At 46.9% G+C, this 13,655-nt stretch overlaps 1 protein-coding gene and 1 long non-coding RNA gene across 3 annotated transcripts in view; one reads left to right on the forward strand and one right to left on the reverse strand.

Moving 5' to 3' along the window:
- Positions 1-208: 208 nt before the first annotated feature.
- On the reverse strand, positions 209-4,441 carry LOC119806587. 2 transcript variants are annotated; one of them, XR_005284233.1, is made up of 3 exons: positions 3,941-4,441; positions 2,317-2,472; positions 209-2,185 (listed from the first exon to the last, which is right to left on the reverse strand). It is a non-coding gene; the product is annotated as an uncharacterized LOC119806587 (long non-coding RNA). The 2 variants fall into 2 exon arrangements; XR_005284232.1 differs by having other exon boundaries at positions 3,926-4,441.
- Positions 4,442-4,583: 142 nt separating this feature from the next.
- Positions 4,584-13,655, forward strand: part of Apob (apolipoprotein B) — a 37,691-nt gene continuing 28,619 nt past the window's right edge. The window contains exons 1-8 of the mRNA XM_038318370.2: positions 4,584-4,797; positions 5,140-5,178; positions 6,207-6,322; positions 7,468-7,613; positions 9,642-9,795; positions 10,462-10,617; positions 11,991-12,115; positions 12,772-12,857. Coding sequence (XP_038174298.1) covers positions 4,716-4,797; positions 5,140-5,178; positions 6,207-6,322; positions 7,468-7,613; positions 9,642-9,795; positions 10,462-10,617; positions 11,991-12,115; positions 12,772-12,857 — 904 coding nt within the window. The 5' untranslated portion in view covers positions 4,584-4,715. The remainder of the gene's footprint in view (positions 4,798-5,139; positions 5,179-6,206; positions 6,323-7,467; positions 7,614-9,641; positions 9,796-10,461; positions 10,618-11,990; positions 12,116-12,771; positions 12,858-13,655) is intronic.

A 13,655-nucleotide genomic window follows, 5' to 3' on the forward strand; every position in this document is an offset into this window, starting at 1 on the left:
TACACCCAAGCTTGAATAAGAAACTGCAGAGGTTATGGTGGATGTCCTTGGGGGAGCATGTCTTCTCCTCACTCAGGAATCTGCTACCCTCTACTTTGTAGGCAGCATAAGCACAGTCTTGGAAGAACTAGAGAGCCTCTCAGAAACCCAGCCTGAACAGGAATCCTGAATCCTCAGCCTGAGCTTCGAACCATCACAAAGTTTGAAAACAAGGTGATCTATGTATTTATTTCTTAATCCCAAAGTTTCCACAGAGTCGCAACAGTCAGAGCTAGAATAAGCCTGGGAGATCATCTGAATCTGTCCTTCCATCACGGGAGGAGACTGACATCAGGCTCAAAGGTTGTCACAGGATCCATGCTCTTAGCTCCTTCTTCTCTCATAGCTTCACATACAGCACATCCAAAATCCAAATATAAACCTCACTTAGCCGTGCTGAAGAGTAATCCCGAAGGCGTACAGAAAAAGCACCCCTCTGCCAAGGGCTGTGGGACAAGCAACCACCATGCTCTGCCTCACCTGGCGTGAAGCCCTTGTGCTTAGGAGGCAAAGAAAATGACATGCAATGTGTGCACTGTGGCCCCTGCCTGCCAAGCTTATTGCTCTGGATAGCAAGATAATATGTGAACAAGTGAAAAAGTGAAGAGCATTACGAACTAAAATACAATTAATTTTTGTCCCTATTTATCACATATGTGTGAAGATCCTTTGTGATTCCTGTTCCATACTGAGACTAACTGACAGGAAATGAGGACTGGAAGCCATGAGATCTACCTGGGATGGTCTCCAGGGTGGAGGGAATGACCTGAGGTAAAGGGAGAGATAACTCCTCCCCAGGGAGCTCTCTCCTCACTGAATACCTCTGCCCTCTGACCCTTCTCCCCAGTAAAACCTGCCACTTGGCATTCTGACCTTATCTCTTGGCTAGCAGAAAGACAGAAGAAAAATGTTTGTTTTTGCTTCCTCGTGGGAGATTAAGAATCATTCACCTGTGGTGACTCCATTCAGCGGACACTGACCCACCTTAGAGTCTTCCCACGGGAGACATTCACCAGCTGCATCTGTGTGTGTGCATGTGTGTGTGTGTCTATGTATCTATGTATGCACGTTTTTGTCTGTGTTTTGTGTGTATGTGTGTGTTCGGCGTGCTTTGTTATGCATATGTTTTGAATTGCTGGGCATGGTTCCATCTACAATCTCTATAATTCTTGGAATTTACTTCCTAGCTGCTGGGCATCATTTGCAATTATAATGCTGTCACAGGCAGAAAAGAGATAGCCTAATTAATCACTGTCGATACCGGTCCCTATTTACCACGGGAGTTTTGCTGTTGCTCTTGTAACAGGCTGACTGGGAATAATTTATATAAAAATGTATTTCTTCGTTTTATATCACTGAAAACGTTTCCTTAGCATCATGGTCACTGTACATAAATTCCCTGGAAGCAATGGGGCATAACTAAATGGCATAGATTCATTTATTATATTCAGCAAATTATGTCTGAGCTGCTACCCCAGCACTCCATCCCTCACTGAGCTCAGCGTAGTAGGCTGACGGGGACCTTAAAAGCTTCCATGGTTCCCTGAGTTTGGTCAGGATCCTCTGGTCACCCACAAAAAGACAGAATGAAGAGTCTGCTCCCAGGGATTCAGATGGGGCTATTTAACAGAGTCTGGTTTCTTAAAATTCCATTGGTCACATGACTTTCTAATAGAAACCCCAGAGCCCTATGATTGCTCGATTGACTGTCCAAGCAACAGGACTTTGCATCCAGGAGCTGATAAGTCCCAGTGACTAGCTGAGATCAGTCTGTGCGTCACAGCAATGGCAGTTCCTGAACCAGCTTCCTCGAAGAGGGCCTCCATCCTCTTTGGACCGGGCAGCAGTTTTAAGCACGCAGAAATGTGAAATGCCCAATGGAGGATTAGTCATGGTCACCATTCCTCACAGATGCCCTGCCCACACGCTCCTTTCCCTTGGCCTTGATTTGCCGCCTGTGTTCTGTTAACCCCTCTTCCTACGCATGGCTGCTGCACTCAGACAGGTACCCAGCAAACACACGTCGACTGTAATGTACACACGAAGAGTGGTCACCATCATCCTTTATCAAAGGCTTTTTCTTTACCAGACATCTTGCTAGACGGCTTGTGTTTCCCATCATTTTCCTGGATTTTCAGCAAAATTCCTAGGAAGTAAATATTATTAATTCAGTGACCTCACAGAGTTCTAGGAGGCTGGTGTCACTTACAAACCCTCTGGTGAAACCAGCTAGACTCCAACCCCAACTCCTCCTGAGCCAAACACTCCAGGGATTACCTTCAGAGCCACTGGCCTCTGGGGGGACCAGGATTGTCTCTGCTCGATGAGTTGCTTATGCTCCAGCATCCCCTGACTCTTCGTTCTAGTTGAAGTCTCTCTGCACATGGCCTTTGAAACTTCTAGGTGGTTCTTTGCAATAAGCTGAGATGATATCTGCTTAAGGAAGATGGATGAAGGTCACAGGGTGGTCACAAACACTTCCAGGTGGCTTTTAGTCAACCATCTAGGCAGATTTTGTAATTTAAGAAAGATCGACTTGTGGCCCTTTCAGCATTTCTGAGTGTCCTCTGTCAGCTCAGCACTGTGGCATTTGCTGTGTGGGGCCTGTGCACTGGACCCTGTCCGCAGATAAGAGCACAAGCTAAGCCCCAGCCCAGGGGACACTTTCCAAAGGCCATCAAGAAAAGAGAAGAAAAGCTGAACTCAGTATTTCAGAGACTCGGACTTCCTCCTGCAGAATGATTCTGGACATCCAAATATCTCAGCATCTGCTCTGTGTGCAGGTTATAAGATCCATCCCTGACACCCAATTCATAGAAATTACATCCTCCATTGATGTTGGCAACAGCGCACAGGCTTCATCTGTACCCATCTGCTTATTTCTCTGCCTAGAAGTATTCTTGCCCATTCTCTTTGGAGCAAGCATGTATGGCCGAAGCAGAGCCCTCTCCTCGAACACTAACAGTGCTAGTCCTATGCTCAGAGAAATGGGGTTTCAGAGCAATAATAACTTTCCTAGTCCTTCTGTACTGTTGGTCTTGGCTAGCCTTGCGGAGAGACTTCTGAAAGAGCCACCTTTAACCATATGGATGTGCCTAGCCCAAAGTAACAAATTACTAAAGGAAGTTTAGCCACCCATGGGGAGTTTGTGGTTACAGACAACATCTAAATGGAGACAGGTTTGAAGGGTCAAATGCAAAGAATGAGGAGATTCTATGGAGTCTTTTTTGAGGAAACCAGAGGCTGTGTACACTTGGTTATCGGTTCCTAACGGATGCCCTGGATTCTAGAATCTAAATTCATCTGCCTGACTCATCAGAACACCTGAACAATATCATAAGACACATGTCACTCTGGTTCTATCATAAACCAAGCACAACTGATACCCTGTGGGTTCTGGACATAGAGGGCTTGCCCTGCAAACAGAGTTCAGCACCCACGAAGAAAGTTCGAGGTGACAGCATACGCCTATAACCCCAGAGCTAAGTCAAAGGTGGTGTCCTTGAAGCTTGTTGGCCAGCTGGTCAAACTAGTCAGTGAGTTCCCAGTTCAGTGAGAGACCCTGCCTCAAAAGTTAGGGCAAAGATTGGTTTAGAAAAACACTATAGGTTGACCCATGGCCTCTGTATGCATGTACACACAGGAGCATACACATCTACACATGTGTACCCTTGAGTCTACACACACACACACACACACACACACACACACACACACACACACGACAGACCGTGGTGATAGATCCTGACTTTTACAACTGTATTTCCAGGACCCCAGTCCGTTTGGTTACACCCCCATTGTCCCTAGACCATCACTTGAACTATTCCTTCCCAAATGCCCTTCTGTCTCCAAACACCCACCGGGATTAACACTCTCTCCATCCTACCTTAATTTGTTTTACCTGCAGCAGCTTCTTTATGAGGTATAGTACCCCAGCAAGATTGGGGGTGCTGTGAGGACACAGCCCAGCTCAGACATTCAGCTTTCCAGGCCGTCACAGTCCCACCTTTCATGACTGGCACTGCCCACAGTGGACCCTGGGGCTGGTCTCTTTTAGGAGCCCCTCGTCACTAAGATTGATGGGAGACTTGGACTCACCAGACTTCCCAGGTTGACCCCTCTTTCTCTTCCCTCCCCACAGCCACCTCAACTGGTTAAATTAGTCAGGACTGGGCTGTCTATTCGGCCCAACAGTCCACCAAAATGGGAGAGAACTCAGGAAGGAACCTCCACCAAGACATTAAGAACAGTTTTTTTAAATGGCTCCTTAGTCAGAGAAGGAGCAGGGTCCATTGTCCCTATGGCTATTTGTTTCCTGATGACAGTCAGAGCAGGCTTAGAGGACAGTAAGACCACCATCCACTGCTGAGACCCCCTGAGAAAAGTCTCAGGTGGTGGTGGCTGAACCCATCAGACTCGGTCTTAGCCACCCAGATATTAGCTTGTGTGGAAAAGCAAACAGGCCCGGGCCATGCCCTTTGGACCTTTGGCAATTCTCCCTAAGCTGGGGCCTCCTATAAAGGGAGCGCTTTTCAGGTGGCCGGGCATTCCCAGCAGTGCCTGCGGTGATTCGAGTACCTGTCTGGGTGCCACCTCGAAAGAGCCAGCGGAAACAGCAGCGGGGCTAGGCCGTGGCCAGGCCAAAGCCAGGGTACCACCCCACCCGTCCATCAGCCATGGGCCCACGGAGGCCTGCGGTGCGGCCGCCGCTGCTACTGCTGTTCCTGCTACTGTTCTTAGACAGCAGCGTCTGGGCTCGTGAGTGAGGGGAGAATGCCGGGAGAAAGTCAGGGTGGGACCAGAGCCCTCCGTTGTGGCTTCAAACCCATCCGTTACATCAGGGAAAGGAAGCCGGTGGCAGGGTGACCTCTAGGTAGCTGGGGCCAGGTTGCGGGAGGGCAGCTGCAGGGGTCCTAGGGAAGGGGTGGCGAGAACTAGAACTAGCAGGTGGCTCTGGACCCCAGGTGAGAGCCAGGGATGGGAGAGTTAGAAAAACTCTGGACAGCCCTAAAATAATTAAGCCTCTGAGGGGTCCGTCCTGTCAGCTCCTGGGACCTACGGAAAACACGGGAAAGCCAAGGTTTAATTTTTCTCTTACAGAAGATGAAGTCCTGGAAAGCTCCAGCTCGAACTGTCCAAGTAAGGCATTTCTTCACAGCGCACGCCCGGCTCCTCCAACTCTTTCTCCTCTCCATCCATCCTCCTCTGCCCCTGTTCCTAAGGGCCTTCCTTCCACACAGTACCCACATCCTCAGATTAGGGAGCAATGCTCTGAAGCCTAGAGTCCAAGCTTTTGCGTCTCTGCTCACCCAATTTCCTTTTGCAAAGGGAAGGAGACTTTCTATATGTCTTTTCTGTCCTGTTCCAGCGCTTGGTCCAGAGGTGGGGTAGAGAAGAGAGAGACCTCTGGCACTGTGAGGAGATATTACTGTGCTGTTTATCACAGACTAATCATTGATTCCGAGTATGTGAGGATGAGGAAATGCCGACTTTAACCTTTGTGCAGAACTCCAGACCCTCCTCCCCTTCCTATTTACCTGACCCTCCGGGTCACAGGATCAGTCCTTGCAGCGATACTCAGTGTTCTCGGGAGCGCGCCAGGGTTGGCCTCTCCTCTCATGGGGCAGCACCGCCATCTGGTGGTCATTTTCCAGTACTACATCTGGATTTATTATTTTTCTCAAGTCAATCAGAAAATTCTCATCAAGCACAGTGGAAAAAACTTCCAGAAGTTTCTTCTTGGGGGTATTCAAAAGTCAACTAGACCGCCTTAACAACTAACATTGTCTCAGGCATTTCAAAGTCAGATCAGGACATCATCTTCACACGGAGAAAATGCTTAGTCTTATCCCTTTGATAACTTTGATAATTTTTCAGTGTCTTCCTACAGATTTTTGTAGCTCCATTAATTGATGCTTAGTGCCCTCCCTTCCGTGTACTTTAGATGATCTAAGGAATCCCAAATAATTTAAACATCAGACTCAGAAAAAAAAATGCCGTTGTTAAATCTATAAAGACAAATTAAGCATAATGCAAAGCCAGCCACAAGTGACTTGAGTTCAGCCACCACTCTCATTCCCTCTGAGGCTGCCCCTCTCTGTCCAGCAGTAGCTGCCTTAAGAAAGTTGCTTCAGTTTGGGGGCTGACCTATTTTCTCCTCACTTCAGAAGATGCAACCCGATTCAAGCACCTTCGGAAGTACGTGTATAACTATGAGGCAGAGAGTTCCAGCGGCGTCTGGGGCACTGCTGATTCCAGAAGCGCCACCAAGATCAACTGTAAGGTACGGAGGACAAGGGCTAGAGGGACCTGCTGCTGGAACAGAGCCTTGTCCCGCCGTGGGCCCCTCATAGAACCTTCCAGCAGTTCCCAGCGTATGCTGGAACTTCATACTACAATAAGTCACCTGAATGAGTAAACTGCCACAGAAAAAATTTCCAGACAGATTGTTCTCCCGTTAGCTTCCAAAGTGTAATAGTTGGTCACCATCTAGGAGGCCCACGGGATTGGCTGTAGATCTGACCGTGAGAGAGGCCAGAGAGGACTCCAAAGAAGGTAGCTACTGCACGAGAGTGCAGAACGTGCAGCTTTTCTGATGTCAAACACAATATGGAGAATTAGAAGGAGAATTTGAAAACACTTGATTTGGTAAAATGCAATGTTACTTATTGAGAGACAATACTCTATCCCTGGATGTGCAGATAAAGGATATCCAAGGGCTGCTACTGAGGTCTGTGTGGGGAAGAGGAGCCCATTTTGCTGAGTTGTCTTTTTCCTATTGGGCCACAGTGCTGATCTACACACAGAGATGGGCATTAGCCACAGGTGGCCATTTAAGTTGAATAAAATTTAAAATCCAGTTCTTATTCTCACTAGCTATATTTCAGTATAGCCAGCGTCCACCTGTGGCTCATGCTGCTGCTTTAGATGGCACACACATAGAGTTTCTCCGTCGTGCTGGAGGGCTCTTTGAATAGCTCTGGAAAGCAACCAAGAGTTTTGAGCTGCCCAGGCGTGATGCTTTCAGCAGGCTCCTGTAGGAAGAGTTTGGGGAAATGTAGGTGGGAAACATTTGCTTTTCCTGATTGCTACTTGTTGTTGCTTTGTTTCATTTTGTTTACTGAACTCCACTGTGCATTTCTCCTAAGCAATCACCCCAGATTCTTTATAAGTAAAATAAGTACATTTAAAACCAATACAAGGACTCCCTCCTTCCAGTGCGTAGAGGCAATCATAAACTTCTTAACTCCGGAAGATGAGCGGGAAGCCTAGGGACGCATGAGATGTGTTTAGAATGTGTGGGACTGGGGACTCCGTGGCCACGTTCTCAACAGCTTTCCCTCAAGTTTCCTGATTGGAGACTGGGCTTCATGGATGTCCCCCATTCTGGATGGAGAAACTCAGTGTAGCACCACTTTCCATTCTCAGGTAGAGCTGGAGGTCCCTCAACTCTGCGGTTTCATCATGAGGACCAGCCAGTGTACCCTTAAGGAGGTGTATGGCTTCAACCCCGAGGGCAAGGCCTTGATGAAGAAAACCAAGAACTCTGATGAGTTTGCAGCTGCCATGTCCAGGTAAGGCATGGGCTTACGTCTCCAAGTACCTAAACTTTGCAAGTGCTACTTGAGGCGAGCATGAGACACGCATGTACGCCTGCGTCTGTGGAAATATTGAGTGTGTGAGCCACGACAGGCGTGCCTCTGAGCGCTAGCATTTGTAGTCAGTGCTCATCACAGATCAGGTTACTGTGGAGTTTTCATGTTTATCAAAAAGAGGGAAGTATTAATGACCCTCCTTAGTTAAGTTTCCTTGATTATCATTTAAATTGTTCTGCCAACAGAGCTCCCGGTTGAAGCACTTTTGCGACTATAAAGCTGAGATGGTTTGTTTAAACAAGTAAGATCCTGTTTAAAATGAACAAGGATGATGCCTTCGGGTCTTCGGGGCAGATCAGGCAGCACTGGCTGTCCTGAGAGCATAAACATAGCATGTACCCCCGTGTACTTATGAGGGTGTGGCATCAGTTCAGCACAGGACAAAGTGAAGGCAGATCCTTAGCAGTCTCCTGCCTGTGACTGGTAGGCAGCCACTGCACCCTGGAGACCGGGGCTGCCATTTATAGCTGGCATCTCTCCCAACACAATGGTGACAGAGCTGTTCCAATCTTCAAGTATTTTCAACAGCACTGTTGGCTTGTACCCATTTAGTTTAGGACACATTAAGTGTGTGAAACACAGGTAGTTGCAAGGATGTCAACTTGGTAGCAGGGGAAACTCTCTTCCCTTGCCTATGTTTTTTTCTTAGATTTGCTAAATGTTAGAACCTTGTCCTTTCTCTGAAAGACAGGCAAAAATGGTCCTGAGACGTAGATGTGAGGGGGAGCTGTGGTGGCAGAGGAAGTAGCAGTTATTCCGTGGTCCTTTCTCATCTCCAAACACAAGAGGCTTCTCCTTTGGACCCCAAGGACTTGCCAGGCAGGCACGGCTGTGTCTAGAATATTCTGAGAGGTCCAGCGCTGTGGGAGACAGACCTGGTGTTCTTTTTCCGGGGGCTTAACTAAGAGCAGGTACAGCCAGGCCCTTGGCAGCTCAAGCAGTCCCCAACAAGAAGTCAGTTCCTAAGACCAAAGTTGACCTGGACCTCCATCTTGGCCTCAGAGTGAATGAATAATAAAGTGATGTCTGATAACTGTAGGAGAAGACTCAGAGTCACTGGAAGTCAATACATGCCAATGATGTATTACAGAAGAATGTCTCAGCCACACCCAGTGAGCTACAAAACTTGAGATGGTACCCATGGCTACAGGGAAGGAAATACATTCTCGTACACTAGTGGAAGACACAAGAGTCACTTGACAATGCCCAGTCTAATTGACAGTATTTGTCCTGTGACATAGCAGTGCTCATCTCTGGAACTCTGGCTCATCTAAATAAAACAGCCATGTGTGAAAATAGATGCATAAGGCTGTTTATTTCTATATCATTTGTGGGGCCAAAAAATGAAATCCAGGACTAGGGAAAGTCAATGCCCTTAAATGAGGCAATATTTAAGGAACCACAAATAACCAAAGAATGAAATGCTGTGTAGCCTTAGTAGAGACGCTAGTGGAACTACACCAAATGATTCAGGCCTTCCCAGAACATAATTAAATGAGAAAATTAAGATGAAGACAGGTGCTCATAATGCAATGTTTCTTGTGTAAAACATGAAAAAAATCTCTGTGTTTGCATTCTTGCAAGTCTGTATAGAATTATATTAACGGGGTGATGACATTGAAGGATGCAGGAAGATGTCCATAGGAAGGGTAAGGATGAAAAAGACAAGGGGAACAGAGAAGAAAGGGTTGAGCCAAGCCAAAAAAGAAAGGCCAGGGGAAACGGAAAGAGAAAGCCGACACATATCTGTAGACTTTGTGGAAATGCACGTGGAAGATGGACATATATATATATATATATATATATATATATATATATATATATATATATATATATAATGTGTCCAAAGACGAACTGAAGAGTTGTCCACACTTCTGGCTCCCTCTGTGGGCTTGCACTGGAAGAAGGTCTTTACTGTGAGCTTGCACTTCCTTTCTCCCGCGACAGGTTCGAGCTCAAGCTGGCCACTCCTGAAGGGAAACAAGTAGTCCTTTACCCCGACAAGGACGAACCTAAACACATCCTGAACATCAAGAGGGGCATCATTTCTACCCTGCTGGTTCCTCCTGAGACAGAAGAGGACAAGCAAGTGTTGCTCCTGGTGAGAAGTTTAAAGGCTGGTGACAGTGGCCTTGCAAAGTATGTCTTCATATGTCAGAGGCCATGTTGTCCCTTGATGGGCAGTAGAGTGGTTACATGTGGAACCCTGGATTGATATGAATACCAGGGATCAGAGTCCCCCCATGTCCCCAGATCTTACCAATAGATCATCTTGAGCAGGTTCATGGTGCTGAGTCTAATGTTAAAGTTTTTCCTAGGATATCTTAACCAATCCACATGCTCTGGTTAAGGTTTTTTTTTCCCCCTGGGCCCATAGTTTAGCACAAGAAAGTCTTGTGTATTTTAGATATGAAAAATATTGGAATACATTGTATTTCGAATCAGCCTCAGAGAGAATTCAATGTACTCAGACACAAGAACATGAGCCCATTCTGTGTTTTAAGCTCTCAGCTGCTCTATGCTTGAGCTATAGAGATACAACCTGCCTGTCCCTGTCCTGGGAACCACCTCTCCTGGGTCTGACCATGCCCCTACCCCTGCCATTCCAGCTGGCCTTTCATAGCACTGCTACCCTCTTTCTGGGAGCAAAGAAAACTCTCCCTTGTAACAACTCGTATCCCTCCTGCCTCTGTACCAAGCCCCTCTCGAGCTCCCAAAGTTGTTTTCCCATCCTGAGCGAACCTGGTCTTACCTTGGTCTCCCACAGGATACCGTGTATGGAAACTGCTCAACTCAGGTCACTGTGAACTCAAGAAAGGGCACTGTGGCAACAGAGATGTCCACAGAGAGACACCTGCAGCAGTGTGATGGGTTCCAGCCCACCAGCACAGATGTCAGCCCTCTGGCCCTCATCAAAGGCCTGGTGAGTCTCCTACCATCTCATCATACACAACAGCCCTCTGTGGAAAATTCTGGAATGGTCTAGCTAGTAGAGATCTCAGGGAAGAGCCTTTCTAGCTTGTCCACTATGTAGACTTCAGTGAGACCCCAGGACCAGAAATAGGAAAGACTACCAAGGCTGAAGGGCTCTTACTAATTATGCTGGACTGGATTTGGGTGCAGGACTCCCACCCCAGAGCTTGGTCCTTCCTGATATCCCTCTGACACAGCACCAAGCCACCTACCTGTGTTTCTCTGAGATGACTTAATGTCACTTCTCTCCCCATTCAAGATCTGGTTGTCCTATGTGAAGGGTCTCTACAGAACTCCCAAAGCCCATGCTCTCTCACCTCCCTCAGTCCAGGAAGTGACATGATTGTATCTTAGCTTCCTGTTCTTTCATCCCCAGTAGAACCCAACTAGAGCTAAGTTCTCAAGTTCCTGCCTAAGCCACTCTCTCAGTACTAACCTCCTTTGCTATCACACGGGGTCTTATAGTACATGTTGTCTAAGTTTGCCCAGTCCTTGTAACAGTTCTAGAATATAAGTCACAGGCTGTCTCAGTCAACATGAACTGTTGAACAATTCCTGCCATCCCTGCCAGTCTTCCTAGACACTGTCCTCGAAGCTAGAAATAGATGGTCTGATAACCATGAGGACCAGACTTATACAAGGTCAATGCACTGGTTTGACATCTGAGAATGTTTTCTGTGCTCATCCTTGCTCTGGGTAGCACTGAAGGAAAGGGGAAAACAGGAAGGAAGAAAGGAAGGAAGGAAGGCAGAAAGAAAGGAAGGAAGTCAGGCAGGCAGGCAACTGAATCATGGACAGTGGACAGCATCCCTTCAAGGCACTTCCACACTAATGTGGCAACAGAGTTTACATACCTGCCAATAAGAGATACCAAATACTATAGTTGATAAAATAATAAACTTAATTGTGCAGAGAAGCATCCCTAGGCCTGACCAGAAAAGATCAAGCATCTGCCATTCACATACTACACTGGGCAAATTCCACAAGGAAGATGTGGGACAAACCTGCAAAGTCCCAAGCTTGTATAAATGGAAGCTGTGAGGTGTGCACCTGCATGGGAGGTTTTGTAGGATGCAAGGTGCACATGTTATACCTGATGAATGCTCCACGGGTATGGAACAAGAAAAGTCTCCATCCTTGAGTGTGCTGTCTTGTGTCCCCTTAGCTAATGTCAAGTGTTGAGTTCTCTTTCTTTCCCTGAGTTCCCTCATACTTCAGACATCCACCCTCTACTTCCTTAATGGCAACCCCCTATAGCAGAAGCCGCCTCAGCTTGAAATCCTAGGGACTGACCAAAATGCTCTCCTCTGCTCCTGTTCCCAGGTCCGCCCCTTGTCAACTCTGGTCAGCAGCAGCCAATCTTGCCAGTACACCCTGGACCCCAAGAGGAAGCACGTGTCTGAAGCCATCTGCAATGAGCAGCACCTTTTCCTGCCTTTTTCTTACAAGTAGGTCACCTGCTGCTTCCAGAGTTCGTCATTTAATGGACTGATGTAGCTGAGTCCCTCCTGGGTGCCCAGTTCCAGGCAAGGCTGGTCTTAGAGGAAGCTATGGGAGATACAAGCAGAGTCCATCTCAGTCCTGCTTTTAAGTTAACATGGAATTTCCCAGAAAGGTGTTGAACATTGGAAGAATTTGAGAACAATAAGTATCTCAGACTCGGACCTGAAGGGTTTGTAGATCCATAAAAAAAAAATTGTGAATTGTGCACTCTATGGTGCCCTACTTAGGTTTTCATGAAGGATTTAAGATGGAGATTATATATCCAAATCCATGTTAAACAGTGACGTTCAAGTAACATTCATTAGATAATTGCTATGCCTTGAGATTGTGCTAGGAGAGCTACAAAAGAGTTTCAATGCTCAGCTGTACCCTAAACCCTCTGGGAATTCTAGACGGGTGTAGAGTATAATACAGGATAATTCATGTGAGCAGGAAGAGGTGGGCACTACCCATTGGAGGATCAAGATGGATGGATTTCACCATCCTTTGAAAGGTGACAGAACTGGGGCAGAAAACTAGATGCAGACCTTTTACCTTGAAAGGAAAGCATTTCCTTCAATAACTGATAATCCATGATGCCATGTACTTCCTGTGTTGCCAGGAACAAGTATGGGATCATGACTCAAGTCACACAGACACTGAGGCTTGAAGACACACCGAAGATCAACAGTCGCTTCTTCAATGAAGGTAAGACTTTATGTCTCCGGGGAACCAGGAAATCTGCCCACAGGGTGCCATTCATGGCTCAGCTCCCTGTTCAGTGTCTGTGGACCAATGTGGACTCTGGAGTTCTGGCCGCTAGACTGTAGCTATCAAGAAAGCATTTCAGGGTGCTAAGCGGTTGTGGGACAAAGTGAAGCGAGACAGCATCTACAACCTGGTATTTTATGGATAAGAAATGGGAAGTCTAAGCTGGATGTGAAGCTTTGGTAATGCTGACAATGTCATGTATCCATAAGACTGAGAGCCATGATGTTAGATGATGTGAAACAGGAAAAGGAACTTGAGAGTCAGGCCAGCTAGTAATCTAAGGAATGGATCTTTAGAGTTAAAAGAACTTGAGAGAATTCCATTCTAACCCCAGGCCAAAGATGCTTTTGTATGTCAATCAGGCAACACTTGGATTTATGCATTATCTTATTTTTTTCTTGGTGGTGGAGCCTGTGAGTTCAATGGGTAGAGGCATGTGCTGATAAATCCATCCCATAGAGGGAAATGACATGCAGTGGAGCTTTATGAGGTAGTCTCAGTCATAGGATGAGACCTAATTCCAATCAAAGTCAACACTGTAGTTTATTTCTATGATCTGGTGGGACTGCAGGAGAGTCTCCCTCTCCACATGCTGCTAAGAGGTCCAGGTCCCAGTGGAAGACCTGATGGGTGAGGACCACTGAGCCTCAGTGTTGCCATGGCAGCAGAAGTACCTCCTTCCATTTTGTGAAGCACAGGATGATCTGATACCAGATTCACAAAAGCCTAGATTCA

Source organism: Arvicola amphibius, chromosome 2 (assembly GCF_903992535.2).
Source record: "Arvicola amphibius chromosome 2, mArvAmp1.2, whole genome shotgun sequence".
Classification (NCBI taxonomy): Eukaryota; Metazoa; Chordata; class Mammalia; order Rodentia; family Cricetidae; genus Arvicola; species Arvicola amphibius.